This window comes from Odocoileus virginianus, chromosome 23 (assembly GCF_023699985.2).
Source record: "Odocoileus virginianus isolate 20LAN1187 ecotype Illinois chromosome 23, Ovbor_1.2, whole genome shotgun sequence".
Taxonomy (NCBI): domain Eukaryota; kingdom Metazoa; phylum Chordata; class Mammalia; order Artiodactyla; family Cervidae; genus Odocoileus; species Odocoileus virginianus.
Window position 1 is genome coordinate 13,246,709 of NC_069696.1, and position 14,872 is coordinate 13,261,580.

The 14,872-nt window shown below is 64.1% G+C and overlaps 1 protein-coding gene across 1 annotated transcript in view; it reads right to left on the bottom strand.

Annotated features, from left to right (window-relative positions):
* The window catches only part of CELSR1 (cadherin EGF LAG seven-pass G-type receptor 1), a 146,598-nt gene continuing 131,726 nt past the window's right edge, over nucleotides 1–14,872 (bottom strand). The window contains exons 25-35 of the mRNA XM_020893634.2: nucleotides 10,407–10,581; nucleotides 7,238–7,350; nucleotides 6,798–6,877; nucleotides 5,128–5,254; nucleotides 4,378–4,503; nucleotides 3,917–4,011; nucleotides 3,560–3,663; nucleotides 3,283–3,432; nucleotides 2,717–2,947; nucleotides 2,203–2,464; nucleotides 1–1,391 (exon numbers count right to left, since the gene is read on the bottom strand). Of these exons, the coding sequence (XP_020749293.2) occupies nucleotides 1,367–1,391; nucleotides 2,203–2,464; nucleotides 2,717–2,947; nucleotides 3,283–3,432; nucleotides 3,560–3,663; nucleotides 3,917–4,011; nucleotides 4,378–4,503; nucleotides 5,128–5,254; nucleotides 6,798–6,877; nucleotides 7,238–7,350; nucleotides 10,407–10,581 (1,488 nt within the window). The 3' untranslated portion in view covers nucleotides 1–1,366. The remainder of the gene's footprint in view (nucleotides 1,392–2,202; nucleotides 2,465–2,716; nucleotides 2,948–3,282; nucleotides 3,433–3,559; nucleotides 3,664–3,916; nucleotides 4,012–4,377; nucleotides 4,504–5,127; nucleotides 5,255–6,797; nucleotides 6,878–7,237; nucleotides 7,351–10,406; nucleotides 10,582–14,872) is intronic.

Here is a 14,872-nt window from a genome sequence, read left to right on the forward strand (position 1 = left end):
TTTGGAAGCAGCTGGGACGATCATTTATTTGGACACCGATTAGAGGACAAAAGAAACACTGAAATGAAACGTGTCTGAATAATTCTGGGCCCCGTTCCACAGCCCCTCGGGCCACGCCGCACCAACTCCCCGCAGAGGGGCAGTCCCAGCCGATCCCCAGTGTGAGTTTCCCAAAAACAGCCTGGTAACCATTGAAGAGTGTGGCTGCGGCTTTGTCCCTCCACACAATTGGCCATTTGAAGCAAAATGAAGTAATTGGTCAGACTCCGAGGGTGAGACCCCCGCCTGCCTGGAGACCCTCAGAGCCTCAAAGAGCTGGGAAACCGGCAGGAGGGAATGTGACATCCTGGAAGACCCCATCCCTCCGCCTGAGTCGGGGATGCGTGAGCACTCGCAGCCCCGCGGAGAACAGGAGTGGAGGCACAGAGGAGCGCCCCACCTGCGGGAAGGGGGGCCAGGGCGGCCCTGCGGAGCTGGGGGGGGGGGCGTGCCCGTCTCAGCCGTGTGCACCTGCCTCCATGCTCAGGAGGGCTCCTGAGTCCTGCCCTGTTCCAGGTGGTCCAGTCTCAGAGCCATACCACGTCCAGGCAGGTGGGAGCCGAGAGCAAGCAGCTCAAATTCATCCGGGGTGGCCACGTGTGACACCCACGGCTCCGGGCTCCTGGCTGGAAGGGGCGTGGGAACCTCTGTCGGGCACATGCCCTACACACGTCCCATCTCTGCTTTCCTGGCATACCTACTACTGGTTGCATGCCAGACTCCAGGCCGGCTATGCGATCTTCCTCATATAAAAAACAGGGAGAGGTCACCCCCACGGATCTCCCAGTGTAGACTCAGTACAGATGCAAAATATACAGAGGTTTTCGCCTTTTCAAAGTTCCATACAAATATACAAAAGTATCTACACCTTTGCAACAAAGGAAAGGGATTTGCTTTAAGACACGGGCTGCCTTTGCAGATGGCTGTGGAGCTAGCTGCTGGCCCGGGTCCCTGAGTCCTGGCCAGCCGGCCTGGCGGCTCGTCTCTAGGCAGCTCTCCTGCTGGGCCCGGTCCCGGCCAGGCCAGCACACAGTCTGGGCTCTGCAGTCTGAGGATCGAGCCTTGCAGGTCTGGGAGTCCAAGCCACCCCGTGGCCTTTGGCACTTGTCACGGGGCCTAAGGGGCCAGAGCCTCCAGGCAACTCAGGGCTTTGCATCTGGACCTTCAGTCACGCCAGTCATGGGGCTGCCCCTGCAGGGACCCCTGCCCTCAGGGCCTGCTTCACTGACTGTATGGGGGCCCCTGGGACTCCGAGGTCCAGGAGCGCGACCACACGGCTCAGAGGCCTGGTGGAGGTGGCAGGCTTGTCTCACGGTTTCCTGATGGTTCAAATTGAAGTTTCGTTACTGCCTCTGCGCATGGGAAGAAGCCGGCAGGCAGGCGGAGGGTCAGCGAGGACAGCCCTGCCACCCGTGAAGTCAGCAGCGGGGCTGGGTCTGAGGTCGTGCGGGGGCAGAGCCCCCACTCGGGGGACTGGGGATGCCCGGAGGCTCCACGGGGGACTAGCTCACGTGTGGGCACAGTGACCCTGGCGGGCAGGGGAGGGGGCAGGTCGAAACTGCACCCCCGCCCACAGGGGCCGCGGAGACCCAGGCCCATCTGAGTGTCCTCCACAGAAGCCCATGGAGCACCACTGGCAACCAGACTCAGGCTCTAGGTTTAGGAAGGCCATTCTGTGACTGCAGTAGGAGACCCGGGTCCCAGTCTTCCCACCTCCCCGGGTCACCTGGCGAGATGAGCAGAGACCAGTTCAGAGCTGGAGCCCACTTCCACGCCTCTGCAGCGGGCGCCCCCCCACCCCCAGCCTCAGTCTCCTCAACCACGAAATGGGTCAGTAACGACCCCGGGCCGAGGAGACGATGCTCAGTCCCACACGCTCTCACATCCTAGAATGTCAGGGCTGGACAGGACTCAGGGCTGTGGCTGACTCGGCCCCCAGGACAGGGGGATCTGGCCCACCTCCAGCTGTTTCCTCCTGACCCCCGCGGAGCTCCTCTCCTGGGTGGAAGCCCCCCCACGGCCCCCAGGCCTCATCCTGGGCGGGCCCCTGTGCTCAGACCCTGGCTGCGGGCCCCCAGACCCGGCGTCTGCCCTCTAGACGGGTAGCCGAGGGGAGGGTGGCCGGGGGCCACCACCGCCCCTCCTGAGGCCCAGCCTACTCACTCGGAGCCGGAGCCATGGGCCTGGGCGCTGCCAGCCCGCACGTTCATGGCCACGCCATTGAGGTGCTCGCGGCCCGGCTCCCGGCGCGGCGTCTTGATGGTGATGGCACTGTCGGGGGCGCGGAGCCCGTCGCTGGAGCCCACGGAGGACGAGCGTGAGGATGTGGGGCTCTGCTCGCACTCAGCCAGCTTCTCCCGCAGCCGCGACTTCAGCGTCTTTTCGGTCAACGGCGGTGGATAGGTGACTTTGTTTTTCAAGATGCCTGGGTCCGGGGTTGGGGGAGATGGAGGAGGTCACAGCCAGGCTGGCCCTGCCAGACGCGGGGGGGCGCGGGGGACACGGGGGGCTCAGGGAGGGACAGTCACGCGGGGCTGCGGGCGCAGGTCTCCCCCCTTCGGGGCTCCCGCGTACAGCGGGGCGGCGGCCCCTCCCGAGCACCCTGTCCCCGGGGCCCCCTCTCCCGGGAGCAGGGACTCCCCAGCCCCCAGTTTCGGGGAGCCCAGGCCCTCGGCACCTTTTCTCTGCTCGGGGGGCTGGCTGGGCGGTGCGGCCGTGGGCCTGGGGCCCCCGCTGTCCCGGGCGGGGAGGCACTCGCCGCAGTGGTTGCCCTGCTCGTCCAGGTGCAGCTCCACGCTGACCTTGGTCTCCACCTTCAGGCGGGGCGGCTCGCCCGGATCCTCGCTGTCGCTCCCGGCCAGGCTCTCGTCGGGCCAGCCGGCTGGGACGTGGTTGCCCACGGCGTCCACTGAGGCGCAAGACAGACCCTCAGCTCATGAGCCCCACTGCCTCCCGCTCCCGCTCGGCTGAGCCTGTCCGGAGGGGCGCTGACCCCCAGCCCCCCGCCCGCAGGCCCGGGGGGACACCAGGACCCAGGGAGGGCCGGTCCTGATGCAGGGTCCCCGGCTGCAAGCCCCTGCACCCCCAGCCCTGGAAGCCTCGTGTTCCCCGAGCAGCGGGGTCGGCGTCACGGAGTCCTCGCCGGGAGGGTCCCACGGCGGACGGCGGGCAGTGGGCTGTGCTCACCGCCTCAGCTCCGCCCCGGGGGCGGGCGGCCACAGCTGAGGTCTGCGGTTCGCTCACCTTTGGGGGTGCTGTGCACGGGGCCCTGGGCCGGGTCCCACTTGTCCTCGGCCTCGCCCCCGTCGTCCTCACTGTCGGACGAGCGTGAGGAGGCGTAGGAGCTGCTCTGCTCGTCCAGGGAGAGCTCGCTATCCGAGTCCGAGTCGTGGCCTGGGGAGGGGCCGGCGGGGGCTTCTGATCAACGGCGGAGCGGAGCCACCTGGGCCCAGGCCAAGGGAGGGGGCCCTCGGGGCAGCTGGCCCCCTGAGAGGGAGACCACCCCCCAGAGGACACGTACCGTGGGGCTTCCTGGCACTCCTGGGGACAAAGGACGCATCCGGCTCCCCGTGGCCACCCCGCGCCGGCCCCGAGGACACGCTGAGCTTCTGGCCCCCTTCATCCCTGGAGAGGGGAGAGGGTGGGCTCAGCGCCCCTGCACGGGCGGGGGGGGGGGGGCACATGACTGGCCACCCAGCCTTGCCCTCACGCAGCGCCTCATGTGTGTGCCAGGGCGGTCCCCAGGGCACATGGGGAAACATGCGCGACCCCAGACAGCGGGACACACGACGGGGCTGAGGCGACAAAGCCGGCGTGCGCTCTGGGAGCTGCCCTCCTCCCCTCCCCGCGACCACGCAGGGCGCCCGGCTGGCCCGACCTGACGGTGCTGTCCAGAGAGGCGGTGGACTCGCCCAGGGCCGTGCGGAGCATGTCGGGCTCCTCGCCGTACGTGTTGTTGCAGTTGAGGGAGCGCTGCGGGGCAGGGGGCTGCTCAGCGGCCGAGCGGAGGCCACCGGGCCGTGGGGGACGGCTGGGTGCCCCCCGCAGGGCGCCACACAGCACCCTGCCTGCGCCCGCCGGGCGCCGGGCACAGCGGCCTCTCCACCCCTGGTCGGGACCCCCGCCGGCCTCGGCCTCAGGGGACCAGAGGCCGTGACCGGCCAGACCCCGCCCTGTCGACCCGCTCCCCGTAGGCCACAGGGAGGGCGGCCGTGCTCCGGTTCGGGCCTGGGCCGTCCACGGGGTCGGGGAGGCGAGACCAAGGGGCTGTGCCTGACGCCGGTCCAGACGCCCCTCGAGCCCGGCCCCTGCGCCCCGGGGCCCCCGGGCGCCCCCTACCGTCAGCAGGGCGGCCCTTGTGGTGGCCGAGTCGTCGGCGTAGGGCTTCTTCCCGGCGAGCAGGCCCCGCAGGTGCTTCCGGACCTCCCTGTTGAGCACGCAGTGCAGCAGAAGCACGGCCAGGCCCTGCAGGGCGGCGGGAGCGGTCAGCGCGGCTCGGCCCCGGGAGGGACGCCACCCCCGCGTGCCTGCCCGCCCGGAGACCGCGCGGGGCCCAGCGGGGCCCACACCTGGCCGCCCTGCCCTGGGCGCTTCCGATTTCTCCAGGAGGGGCCTGGTCAGGGCAGGCAGCCTGCCGCCCGGTGCCTGGAGGACACCCACCCCCTGGTGGGACCCAGCCCTCGGGGCACTGGGGCCCCCAATGGCACATCAGTCAGGGTCTGGGGAAGCCCTCGGTGTGCGCTGTAAGTGGTCAGCACTCTCAGGACACAGCGGGGTCTACACCGGGCTGGGAGAGCGTGAGGCCCGTTCCAGCTGAGCAGAGCTCTGCGTCCTGACAGACACGGGGGGCCGTGGAGCGGGATCCCCGGGGGGGCTGCGGACAGAGCCGCGGTTTTGGCGGCAGGACCGCGAGGCGTTGCTGTAACCCCGCACACACCGCCAGACAGCCGCGGCGTGGTCCCGTGTGTCCGGAGAGCAAGGACGCAGCCTGGATGGCAGGTCAAAGGTCTGCCCGGGGGCAGGAGGCAGCACGGGTGAGTCCTGACCGCTCCAGGGCCGGCCCCGCCGGGTCCCTCCCCAGCCGCCCACCTGTAAGCAGCTGAAGACGGCGAACAGGTAGTGGAAGGTGAGCACGTCGCCGTTGACGGCCAGCAGCCCCAGCAGCCAGGTGGCGCTGACGAGCAGCAGCAGCAGAAAGGCGGTCCTCAGGAGGGCGCTGGGGGCGGGGCAGCGGCTGAGTGGGGGCCGCCCCGCCCCCCGCCATCACCCGCCCGGGCCCTTCCCACCCCCTCTCCAAGCATCTACCACCAGGCTCACGGCGGGGAGAGGCAGGCGGAGCTTAGTGGGGAGACCAAACGCAGGCGAGGGATTAACCAGCAAAGAGGAAGGTCTTTTCACTCCTGGACCCCATCCCAGCCCTGATGCTGGGAAAGGCTGAAGGCGGGAGGAGAAGGGGACGACAGAGGATGAGATGGTTGGACGGCATCACCGACTCAGTGGACATGAGTTTGAGCAAATTCCGGGGAGTTGGTGATGGACAGGGAAGCCTGGAATGCTGTGGTCCATGGGGTTGCAAAAGAGTCGGACACGAGCGAGCGACTGAACTGAAGTAAAGAAGCTCGGGGCCAAGACAGGCGACCGTGTCCACAGTGACGCGGGGGCGGGCCTGGTGCACAGGCCTGGGAGTTTCCGTGGACCCGGAGGAGGCAAGGGGCAAGAAGAGGGGTGTCAGGCCCCTCGTGCAGGCTACTCGTGAGGGCTCCCCGCTCCCTGCCTCTGTCTCCCCAGCCGTCAGGGGGCTGGCGAAGTGCACCCCTCGTGGGGTCGTGGGGTCATGGGGATGGCAGGACTGTGTGCGTTAAGGTGAGTTAAGTGCTCGGAAAGGTGCGTGCGCGTGGGGGAGGAGGGGGAGGGCGTGGAGCCGATGACCAGGCTGCCCCGCGTCCTCTGCCCGGGGTCTCCGCCCCTCCACAGCTGTTTCTGACTCTGCTCCTCCAGGGGCTGTGTGGACAGGAGCCTCCTGCTGCCTCGAAGCCCCTCCTTGCACACCCTCCTGTTCCTGGTCCCCAGCGCGGGTCACCCGGCCCAGTGGGCACCCCTGCTCTGACCCTTTCGTGGCTCCTGGACCCCACGCTGCACTCTCAGCTGCCGCCCTGCCTCCCCAAGGCTGTTCTGTGGGTCCCCCGCCCTGGCCCAGCCCCCAAACGCTGGAGGCACCCTCTCTGCGGGGCCCCCACTCTTGCTGTGCTGTGTCCTCTCGCTGGGCGAGCACCTCCCCTCCTGCGGCACCAACATCACCATCGTCACCACCGCCTGGAACGTTCCGCCCTGCCCCCACCCCTGCCCCTGCCCCCATCTGCTGTCACTGTCCCCTCCTCCCCCCCGCCCCACCCCACCAGTCCCAGGTGAGGATGCCGGGCTTCACTGCTCACCCGTCTCCCCTCGGGGCCTCCGCCACCAAGCCCCGTGTGTCCTGCACCCCGGACACCTCTGGGGTCCGATGCACCCCCTCCCTGGTCCAGGCTGCCATCCCAGACCCCCGCTCCAGGGCCCCCGAGCTCAGCCCAGACACGGCCAGACGCAGCCGCCCTCTCCCCACTGCGGCCCGCTGAGCCCCACTGCTGTGACCCCTTGACCTGGCCCGGAGAAGCCAGCAGCTGACCCGCTGGGGTGGGCACATTCACAGGCTCTGCCCGGCAAGGGTCTCAGAAGGGCCTGGCTCTGGTCCCACCCACCGCCCGGGTTTAGCACCAACTTACACGACCCGTTTTCTTTCATAATAATGGCGCTTCCTCTGGCAGGAAACCTTTGCAGACAGGATAAAAATGACTGTGTTGACCTGAAAAAATAAACAAACAGAAAATCCCAAAGTCAGGTGGCAGCCTCCCTGGTACTGTCAGAACACACCTTCACAAGCCAAAGGCTTCTGAGGGTCTTCAGCCCTCATCTTGGGGCAGGGGCAGGGGTGCAGGAGCCTGCTGGGGGCAGACGCTGAGTGGTCAGAGGGAACGTGGACACCGGCCAAAGCCTGGAATCTACCAGTCTGAGGATGCAGCTGCATCACCAGGAGGCCAGCCCCTCCAGTCCCATCTGGGTGGCCAGTGGAGCAGGTAACCCATGGGCTCTCAACACCACTCAGCTCCCGCGAGGGGCACCCAGCCCCCCACGCCCCTGAGAATTGGGGGTTCTGAGCACTCACAACTATCACAGTCCCGATGGGCCCTGCGAAGCTCCAGATCAGCGTGTCTCGAAGGGACAGCCAGCAGAAGTCCGGGTTTCCGTAGCCCTGCGGGTCCAGGCCCACCGCCAGTCCTGGACAACAGCAGGGGACAAGTGAGGGCCAGCCTGATGGGGGGGTGGCCACAACTGGGGTGTCTCCAGCCCCCTGGGCAGGACCCTTTGCCCTGGGGGGCTCAGAGGAAGCAGGCTGCGGGGCTGGGGTCATGTGTCCAGGGCCCAGCACGTGGCAGAGCTGACGGGGGTGAGGCTGGCCAGGGACTGAGCCAGGGCCGGGCCTGGCGGGGCTGCGGGGCCGCGTGGGCCGCAACCACGCCTCGTTCCAGCCGAGGTCCTGGGAATGCCTTAAGTTTTTTTGCAAGAGGCTTAGGTGTTAAAAAAAGGAAAGCACACAAAACTGTTATTAAAGTGAATTAGAAACGTGAACGACCTGAACTGAGACTGCGGAGCCACCTTAGAGAAGCGGCGTTTCTGCACTGATGCCCAGATCGGGGTCGACCAGGCGAGGGAGTGAGATGACAGAGCACTGAGTGGCCTCTCTTCCCGTGGGCAGGCCTGGTCCCCGGAGGGACGGCCACCTGTGCGGGGTGGCCTCCTGCTGGCCCCCTCGCAGCGCCCCTCGGGCCAGCCTGGGGCCGGCAGCGCCCGTGATGCGAGCCGCGCTCGGCGCCTCCGGCTCACAGGTGAGGACGGCCCCACTGAGGGCGGCCACATGGACCCAGCTCAAGCCCACCAGCGCAGGAGCCCTTCGTGGGGGCTTGAGTTTCTTCTGCGAAGGCCCTGAGTGCCCCAGTGGGGATTGACGTGGCCTTGGCCCCGTGACCTCCCATCTGGTTGCCTCGGAGCAGCCTGAATGGTTCCCTGAAGCTCTGAATGTGGCCTCATGTGGAAATATGGTCTTGGCAGATGGAAGTGCGCTGAGGCTCTATGATGAGGTCATCCTGGATTTAGGGTGGGCCCTCCATCCAATGACCAGTGTTCTCAGAAGAAGGAGGAGATGGAGGTCTGGACACAGACTCGGAGGAGGTGAGACGGGAGGGACGCAGCCACAAGGCCAGGCTGCCGGCAGCCAGGGGACCAGAGTGGGGCAGACACCCCCCCCCCCCCAGAGCCTCCAGAAGACAGCATCCTGCCCACACCTTGATTCTGCATTCTGGCCTCCAGGCCTGAGAGCGAAGCTTCTGTCAGTGTTTTAAGCCCCCCAGCGTGTGGGACTTTGTCTTGGAAGCTCTGAAGTGAGAACGCCTGTGCTTAAACCTCAGCCCATGCCGGCCAGGACATCCCCTCTGAGCGTGGCCCTGGGGCTGCCCATCAGGGACTGGGGCTCATCTACAGGTGGGATGTCACCTGTGCGTGCAGCAACCTCCTTTCCCATCACAACCACTACTACGGCCCCAGGCCGCGGATAACCAGCCACGGGGCCCATTACAGACCAGAAGCCACGCTAAGTTTACTGGGGACACAGAAAAGTGTTAGTCACTCAGTCGTGTCTGACTCTTGGTGACCCCGTGGACTGTAGCCCGCCAGGCTCCTCTGTCCATGGGATTCTCCAGGGAAGAATACTGGAGTGGGTTGCCATGCCCTCCTCCAGGGGATCTTCCCAACTTAGGGACTGAACCTGGTCTTCTGCGTTGCGGGCAGATTCTTTACCGTCTGAGCTGCCAGGGGAAGCCCAGAAAACCAGATGGCAAACTTTAACCCTTCACTTTGTAAAATAAGCAAATTGGTAGATAATTCTGACCTGACTTCTTCACTCCTCTTCATAGAGTTTATTTATTTATTTTTTTTATGTTTTTCTATCTAGTTCCTTAGGCTTCCCCTTGAAAAATAATACAATATCAACATAGAGTTTAATGTAAATAAAATGTGACATCTGGTCTCTGAGGTTAATTTGCAAATTAAAAAAAACACCAAATAATAATTGAGGCTTCGGGCAGATTGAAGATGAAATTAAAGATGAGGTGAGTGTCCTGAGTGTCCAAGCATGACCAGGTCCTGGCTTCAGGGGTTTACTAGGTGGGCAATGGGGGACCTCCGAAAACAGCTGCTCTGAGCCTTTGTTCTTCCCGGTCGTTGGGGCTCAGAGACCACCTGATTCAGCACCTTTCTCACGAGCTGACCAGAAAGGCGGTGTAGTGTGTCTGTCGGTTCGGTCTCTGGGTCAAGAGAGGTGGCTGCCGGCAAGGGAGGCCCCACTGCCCCCGCAGCCCTGGACAGAGGTGACAGTGGCCAGTCAGGGCCCCTGGGAGCCCAGGGAGAGAGGTCACAACAGGAAAGCCCGTTGCCCAGACTGTCCGGGTGGGAGCAGGGCAGCAGAGAGCGGAGCAGGGTGGTCGGAAATGCCGCCGTGGAAACCAGGAGGCACGATGATCGGCCCTGGCTCTGACCCCACGGTGGCTGCCGAACAGAGCGCCGGGGCAGCAACTGTCCCTTCTCCCACTTCCCCAGCCTCAGACCCCCTGCCTCGGTCCCTAGAACCCAGGGGCTGCAAGGAGAGAGGGTGCTGCTCACCCTCTGTCATATCAGTGGGGATCTTTCCCCACAGGAAGCAAACTTTGACTTCCTGATATTTAGTGAAAAGTGTGCTGAGGAAGCACCAGTGTTCTGTTCATTCATCAACTCCTTCTTCCATCCGTCCACCCATTGATCCAACCACTCATCAACCTATCCACCCATCCTATGCACCCACCCATCCATCTCTCCATCCACCCATCCATTCATCCTACCCACTCATCCATCCATCCACCCATCCACTCATCTACCTATCCATCCACCCACCCACCCATCCATCAACTCACTGACCCGTCCACCCATCCATCTGTCCATCATTCACCATCCATCCACTCACCCATCTGTCCACAAAGCAGGCAGACATGGGAGTTTTTGTCTGTTAGGTGCCACAGACAGAACCCTGAATGGTCTGAGCCCAAGCCTCAGTGCGCTCACACGTGACAGGAGACATTGAGTGATCACACTCCTGTGATTAGATGTAGGTGCTAGGTGCCCAGAAGGAGGCCAGAGAGCTCCCCCGCCAGCACTTGGGGGCCCTGACGTGGGTTCCTGAGATGCCCTGCAGGTCCCGGAGTGGTGCCCAGTCCCCGGCCGGGCGTGGCCGCTCTGCGCATGCTCACCTGTGACGATGGCCGGGATGCCCCAGCCCACCACGTAGTAGAAGCGCATGGGCCCCGCGTCGATGTTGCGCACCTCGGTCAGCATGCGGTAGACGTGCAGGCTCTCCACGAAGGTCCAGGCGAAGGTGCTCATGTAGGCGTAGTGCAGGAGGATGGCGATCACCGTGCACAGGAACTGCGGGGGAGGCAGCGGCTGAGTGCGCCCGCGACCCAGCACGGTGGGCTGCCGGCCAGGCGGCTCGGGACGGGGCTGGGGGGCTGGAGGGAGTGGGGATGGGGTGAGGACCAGACGGCCCGGGGCCGGGAGGGGCTGGGGGGGCTGGAGGGAGTGGGGGTGGGGGGAGGACCTGACGGCCCGGGGCCGGGAGGGGCTGGGGGGGCCCTCAGGGAGGGACCAAATCCAGCGTTCTGCAAACAAGGAGGCACGCGGGTCTGAGAAAGGAACGCAGCTCGGTCGTTTCCCCTGATTGACCCAGGTGCAGCTGAGCGCCAACAGTGCCAGCGTCTCAGGCTCCCGACGGGGAACAGAGCACAGCGGGTGAGGTGCCTGGGGGCCCCAGGACACCCGCCCCCCAACCCGGGTCAGAGCCATGAGTGAGCCTAACGCGGGGTGATGGGTGCACACAGCCTCGAGAGTTTTTATCGGAAGCTAGAAACTTGTATTTTCACTTCATGGCTCCAAAATGTTAAATGTTGACATTTCATTTAACACTAAAAAATATGTATCATGGAGACAGCTCAGGCTGTGGCCCCAGTGGTGACCGTGGCCTTCATCCACCACTCGGGCTCTCCTGCAGGTCCCCGCGGTCCAGGGGTGCGGCCGGCGGGAAGGAGCCTCAGGCCTGTGACCTTGCCATCAAGTAAGACAGAAGTCACCGCGCCCATGCCGATTTATCGGGGCCTCTGCCTCCCGCGGAGGAAAGCAGGATGGGCGGCATTTGCTCTCTTTCTCTGTCCCCAGCTGGTGGGGTCTAGTGTCAGGAAGAGAAAGTCAACCTCCACAGTCGAGGCTCAGCTTCCCAGCCTCTGGGGGCCTTGGCGACCAGACCTGAGTCCCTGGACACCGAAGGTGGGGTGAGAACAGGAGGAAGGTGGGGGGGGGGTGGGTGGGCTGGGGACACTTTGGGATCCAGGGCGTCCAGCCAGAGGCCACTGGTGCACATCCAGTCCCAGGTGCCCAGGAACGGAACTTCAAGACCTCTGCCTTGGCCCAGAGTAACCTCACCCGTCCTGCTGGGAGGGGGCTGGCTGCCCAGTCCGGGAACCCAAGGCCCAGAGGCTGGGCAGGCTTCCCTCCAGGTCCCAGGAGGCTGGACTGGCAGGAGAGCAGAGGAAGGACAGATGGGAGAGAAGGAGAAAGTCCCTGGTCACCAGTGAGGGGTCCCACAGTCGACCTCGCGGAGCCACGCCCCCTGCAGAGCCACGCCCCCGCGGGTGCCACACCCCTGCGGAGCCACGCCCCATGCAGAACCACGCCCCGCGGGGCCACACCCCCTGTAGAGCCACACCCAGCTGGGCCACGCCCTCGCTGAGCCACGCCCCCGAGACATCCTGTCCAATCCTCACTGCTGTCTGGCCAGCCCGACCCGGGTCTCAGTGTCTGTGCCAAGGAGACACTTCTGCCCCAACAGACACCGAGTTGGAGATGGAGGCCACCATCTGATGCACGCCGAGGCCTCTCTGCTCAGTCCCGGGCAGCCTCCCGGTGAGGGGTCCCCAGGGCCCAGGCTCCTTGGAAGCACTAGCGCCACCTGCCATTGATTGAGTCCACCTGGTGTTCGCTCCAGGAACAGAGCCCGGAGATGTGGGAGGGACCCATTTTAGGATTAACATCTGTCAGATGCACACAAAGCGCGAACCCAAGCAGAAGCAGAAACAGAATCTTAGTGATGACTGGAGACACGCCCTCTGCCTCGACACTGCACAGGAAACGGGGGAGTCCACCCTTAGGGATGGGCAGAGCGTTCAGCCTGGCCGCAAAGGGTGAGCCTGAGGCGGCGTCCGCCCCATACCAACCCCCAGCCCTGCTGTGCAGAGCAGCGGGCTCATGTGTGTGCTCAGTCGTGTCCGAGTCTTTGCAACCCTGTGGACTGAAGCCCACCAGGCTCCTCTGTCCATGGGATTCTCCAGGCAAGAATACTGGAGTGGGTTGCCATTTCCTCCTCCAGGGGATCTTCATGACCCAGGGATTGAACCTGCGTCTCCAGCATTGGCAGGAGAATTCTTTACCACTGAGCCACCTTTGACCCACGGTTGGCTCAGCAGAATGAAGAAGGGGGAAGAGGCTGGCGTGCTGCCTTATGTAACGTGAAAAGTAAACCACAAAACCACCTTTGGGGAAAAAAAGTGTCAGAAGCCGACGTTTTAAAATGTAATGGGAGCATACATGCAGGGGTTTCTGCACCAAAGGTACTACCTTTTCCAGAAACAGAACAAAGGCAAACACTAATGCACAATAAATCATTTCAACCTACCAGTAATCTGGGAGATGAAAACCTCGCCTGGAGAGGGGACCTGAGTTTACAGAAAACCCATCAAAACCAGGCGTGGTGCCAGGCCCCAGAATTATGTGCACGGCATTCCTCTTATTCGTGCTCACCAGCGCGTGGAGGCCGTTCAGCTCTCCTTCCAGGGGCCGGTGAGTCAGAGCTTGAAGCCAGCGACAGCCTCTGAGCGTTTCTCACGCCGGGTTTGGCTGTGATGAGTGGCCCATCCCCAGCTCTCCGTCCCTCTGTTCAGACCTCTCAAAGACACCCTTGACGGGTTTTGCCCTGAGTCACACAGCCCCCCTCCCCCCGCCTCCGGCTGATGCAGGGACAGGGACACGAGGGCAGGGAGAGGTGTGCCGAGCCTGGTGGGTGCAGAGGGGCAGCCCAGCCAGTCCAGCGCCCCGTCTGCCCTGGGAGCCTGACAAACACGGGCCTGTCCTCTGTGCCAGGCCTGGCAAGCTGCCAAGGTCATCATGGAGCCCTCTCAAGGTCGTCTGCTTGGACGCCCTGCCTCTCTCCCTAACACCCTCCTCCGGAAGCTCAGAGAAGGGAAAGCTCCAACCTGCAAGGGCCCCCGGGCCAGCAGCCAGGAATGCTGTGTCTTTTTACTAACTGCATCCTCTCCGGGCCGTCCACTCTCACAGACACGCTTCCTCCTGCACTGAGGGCTGTCCCCCACGCCCAGCTCTGCGCTTGGCTCAGCCCCTGAGGACCGTCTTGTCCAGGCTCACCCGCCACTGTTCCAGCTCACCTGGTGGCGCTCCCTTCTGGACACTCAAGGCATCGCGCCCCTGCCCCCTCCCTCCATGTCCGCCCAGTCCAGGCCCTCTCCTCCTGACCCCATCCTGGCTGCGGCTCCAGCCCCCAGACCCAGGAAGATGCCGTCCTGGTGCCTCTCTGACCTCCAGCCTCAGCCCTACCCACCCCTCTTCCCTGTCACCACCGTCTGTTTACCAAAACATAGACCTGGTCATGGCTGTCCATGGCACAGGGGTGCCTGCCAACAGAGATGACCAGAGATCCGGGCCCCTCCCACTGGACAGTGACGGGACCGTCCTGCTCAGCCATCCTCTGAGCTGGCCCAGGGCTCCCATCAGCTACTGTGGTGCCAGGTTGGCACCTGATGCTGCTGACCCACCATCCATGTCTGCGTCTGAGACAGTGGACGGGAGACTGCAGCTCTCCCCGGGTCTGATCTTGGGTAGATTTAACACAGTGACAACCACGAGTCCTCACTGTGTGAGGGACAGAGAAATGACACTTACGTCAGGAGCAGGTGGCAGCTGGGACGCCCCCTGAGAGGGTAAGGGCCCCCTGCTCACCACGGGGGAGATCGGAATTAGCTGAGTAAACTCTGAACTTCCTGCCGTCACTACATTTGCACATGTGATGGTCAGTTGGCCTCATGTTGTTCCAGGGCCATTGGGGTCACCATTTATGATGGACCCATGAACTCAGACATGATGAACTCTCATCCCTGGACCGGGTCACCCAACCTGGCAGGCCCCGGGGCTCCCCACCTGTGAGCAGGAATGCTGCTACCCCCCAGGGCCCAAGGGAGGTTGCCAGGAGGCAGAGCATGCAGGTAAAGCCTTGGGCACGGAGCCGGTGCCTCCTCCTTCACCCCCATCAAGGGGCTGTGACCCCTGGTCTCTGAAAACCTCCTTTGTGAAAAAGGCAAAGCCATTCACAGCCAGCCGGGGACCAAGCAACAAGCCTCCCTCCTCCTTCAAGCCTCCCTCCTCCTTCGTGCCTTTCTCTCCCCTCAGGGCAGGTCCCTACCCCAGGCGCCAGGGACCTCAACCCAGCCCTGCCAGCATTCCTCTGGGGCTCAGATCCCTCACGTCTTACGGAAGTGCCTGCACCCTGCCCCCGCTCTGGCTGCAGCCAGCATCTTATCCTCTCCTCCCTGAAGCCAAACTACTTCAGTCTCGACCAGATTCTCCAAGTGCTGTCGTTTCCACCCCCTCCTTTGTA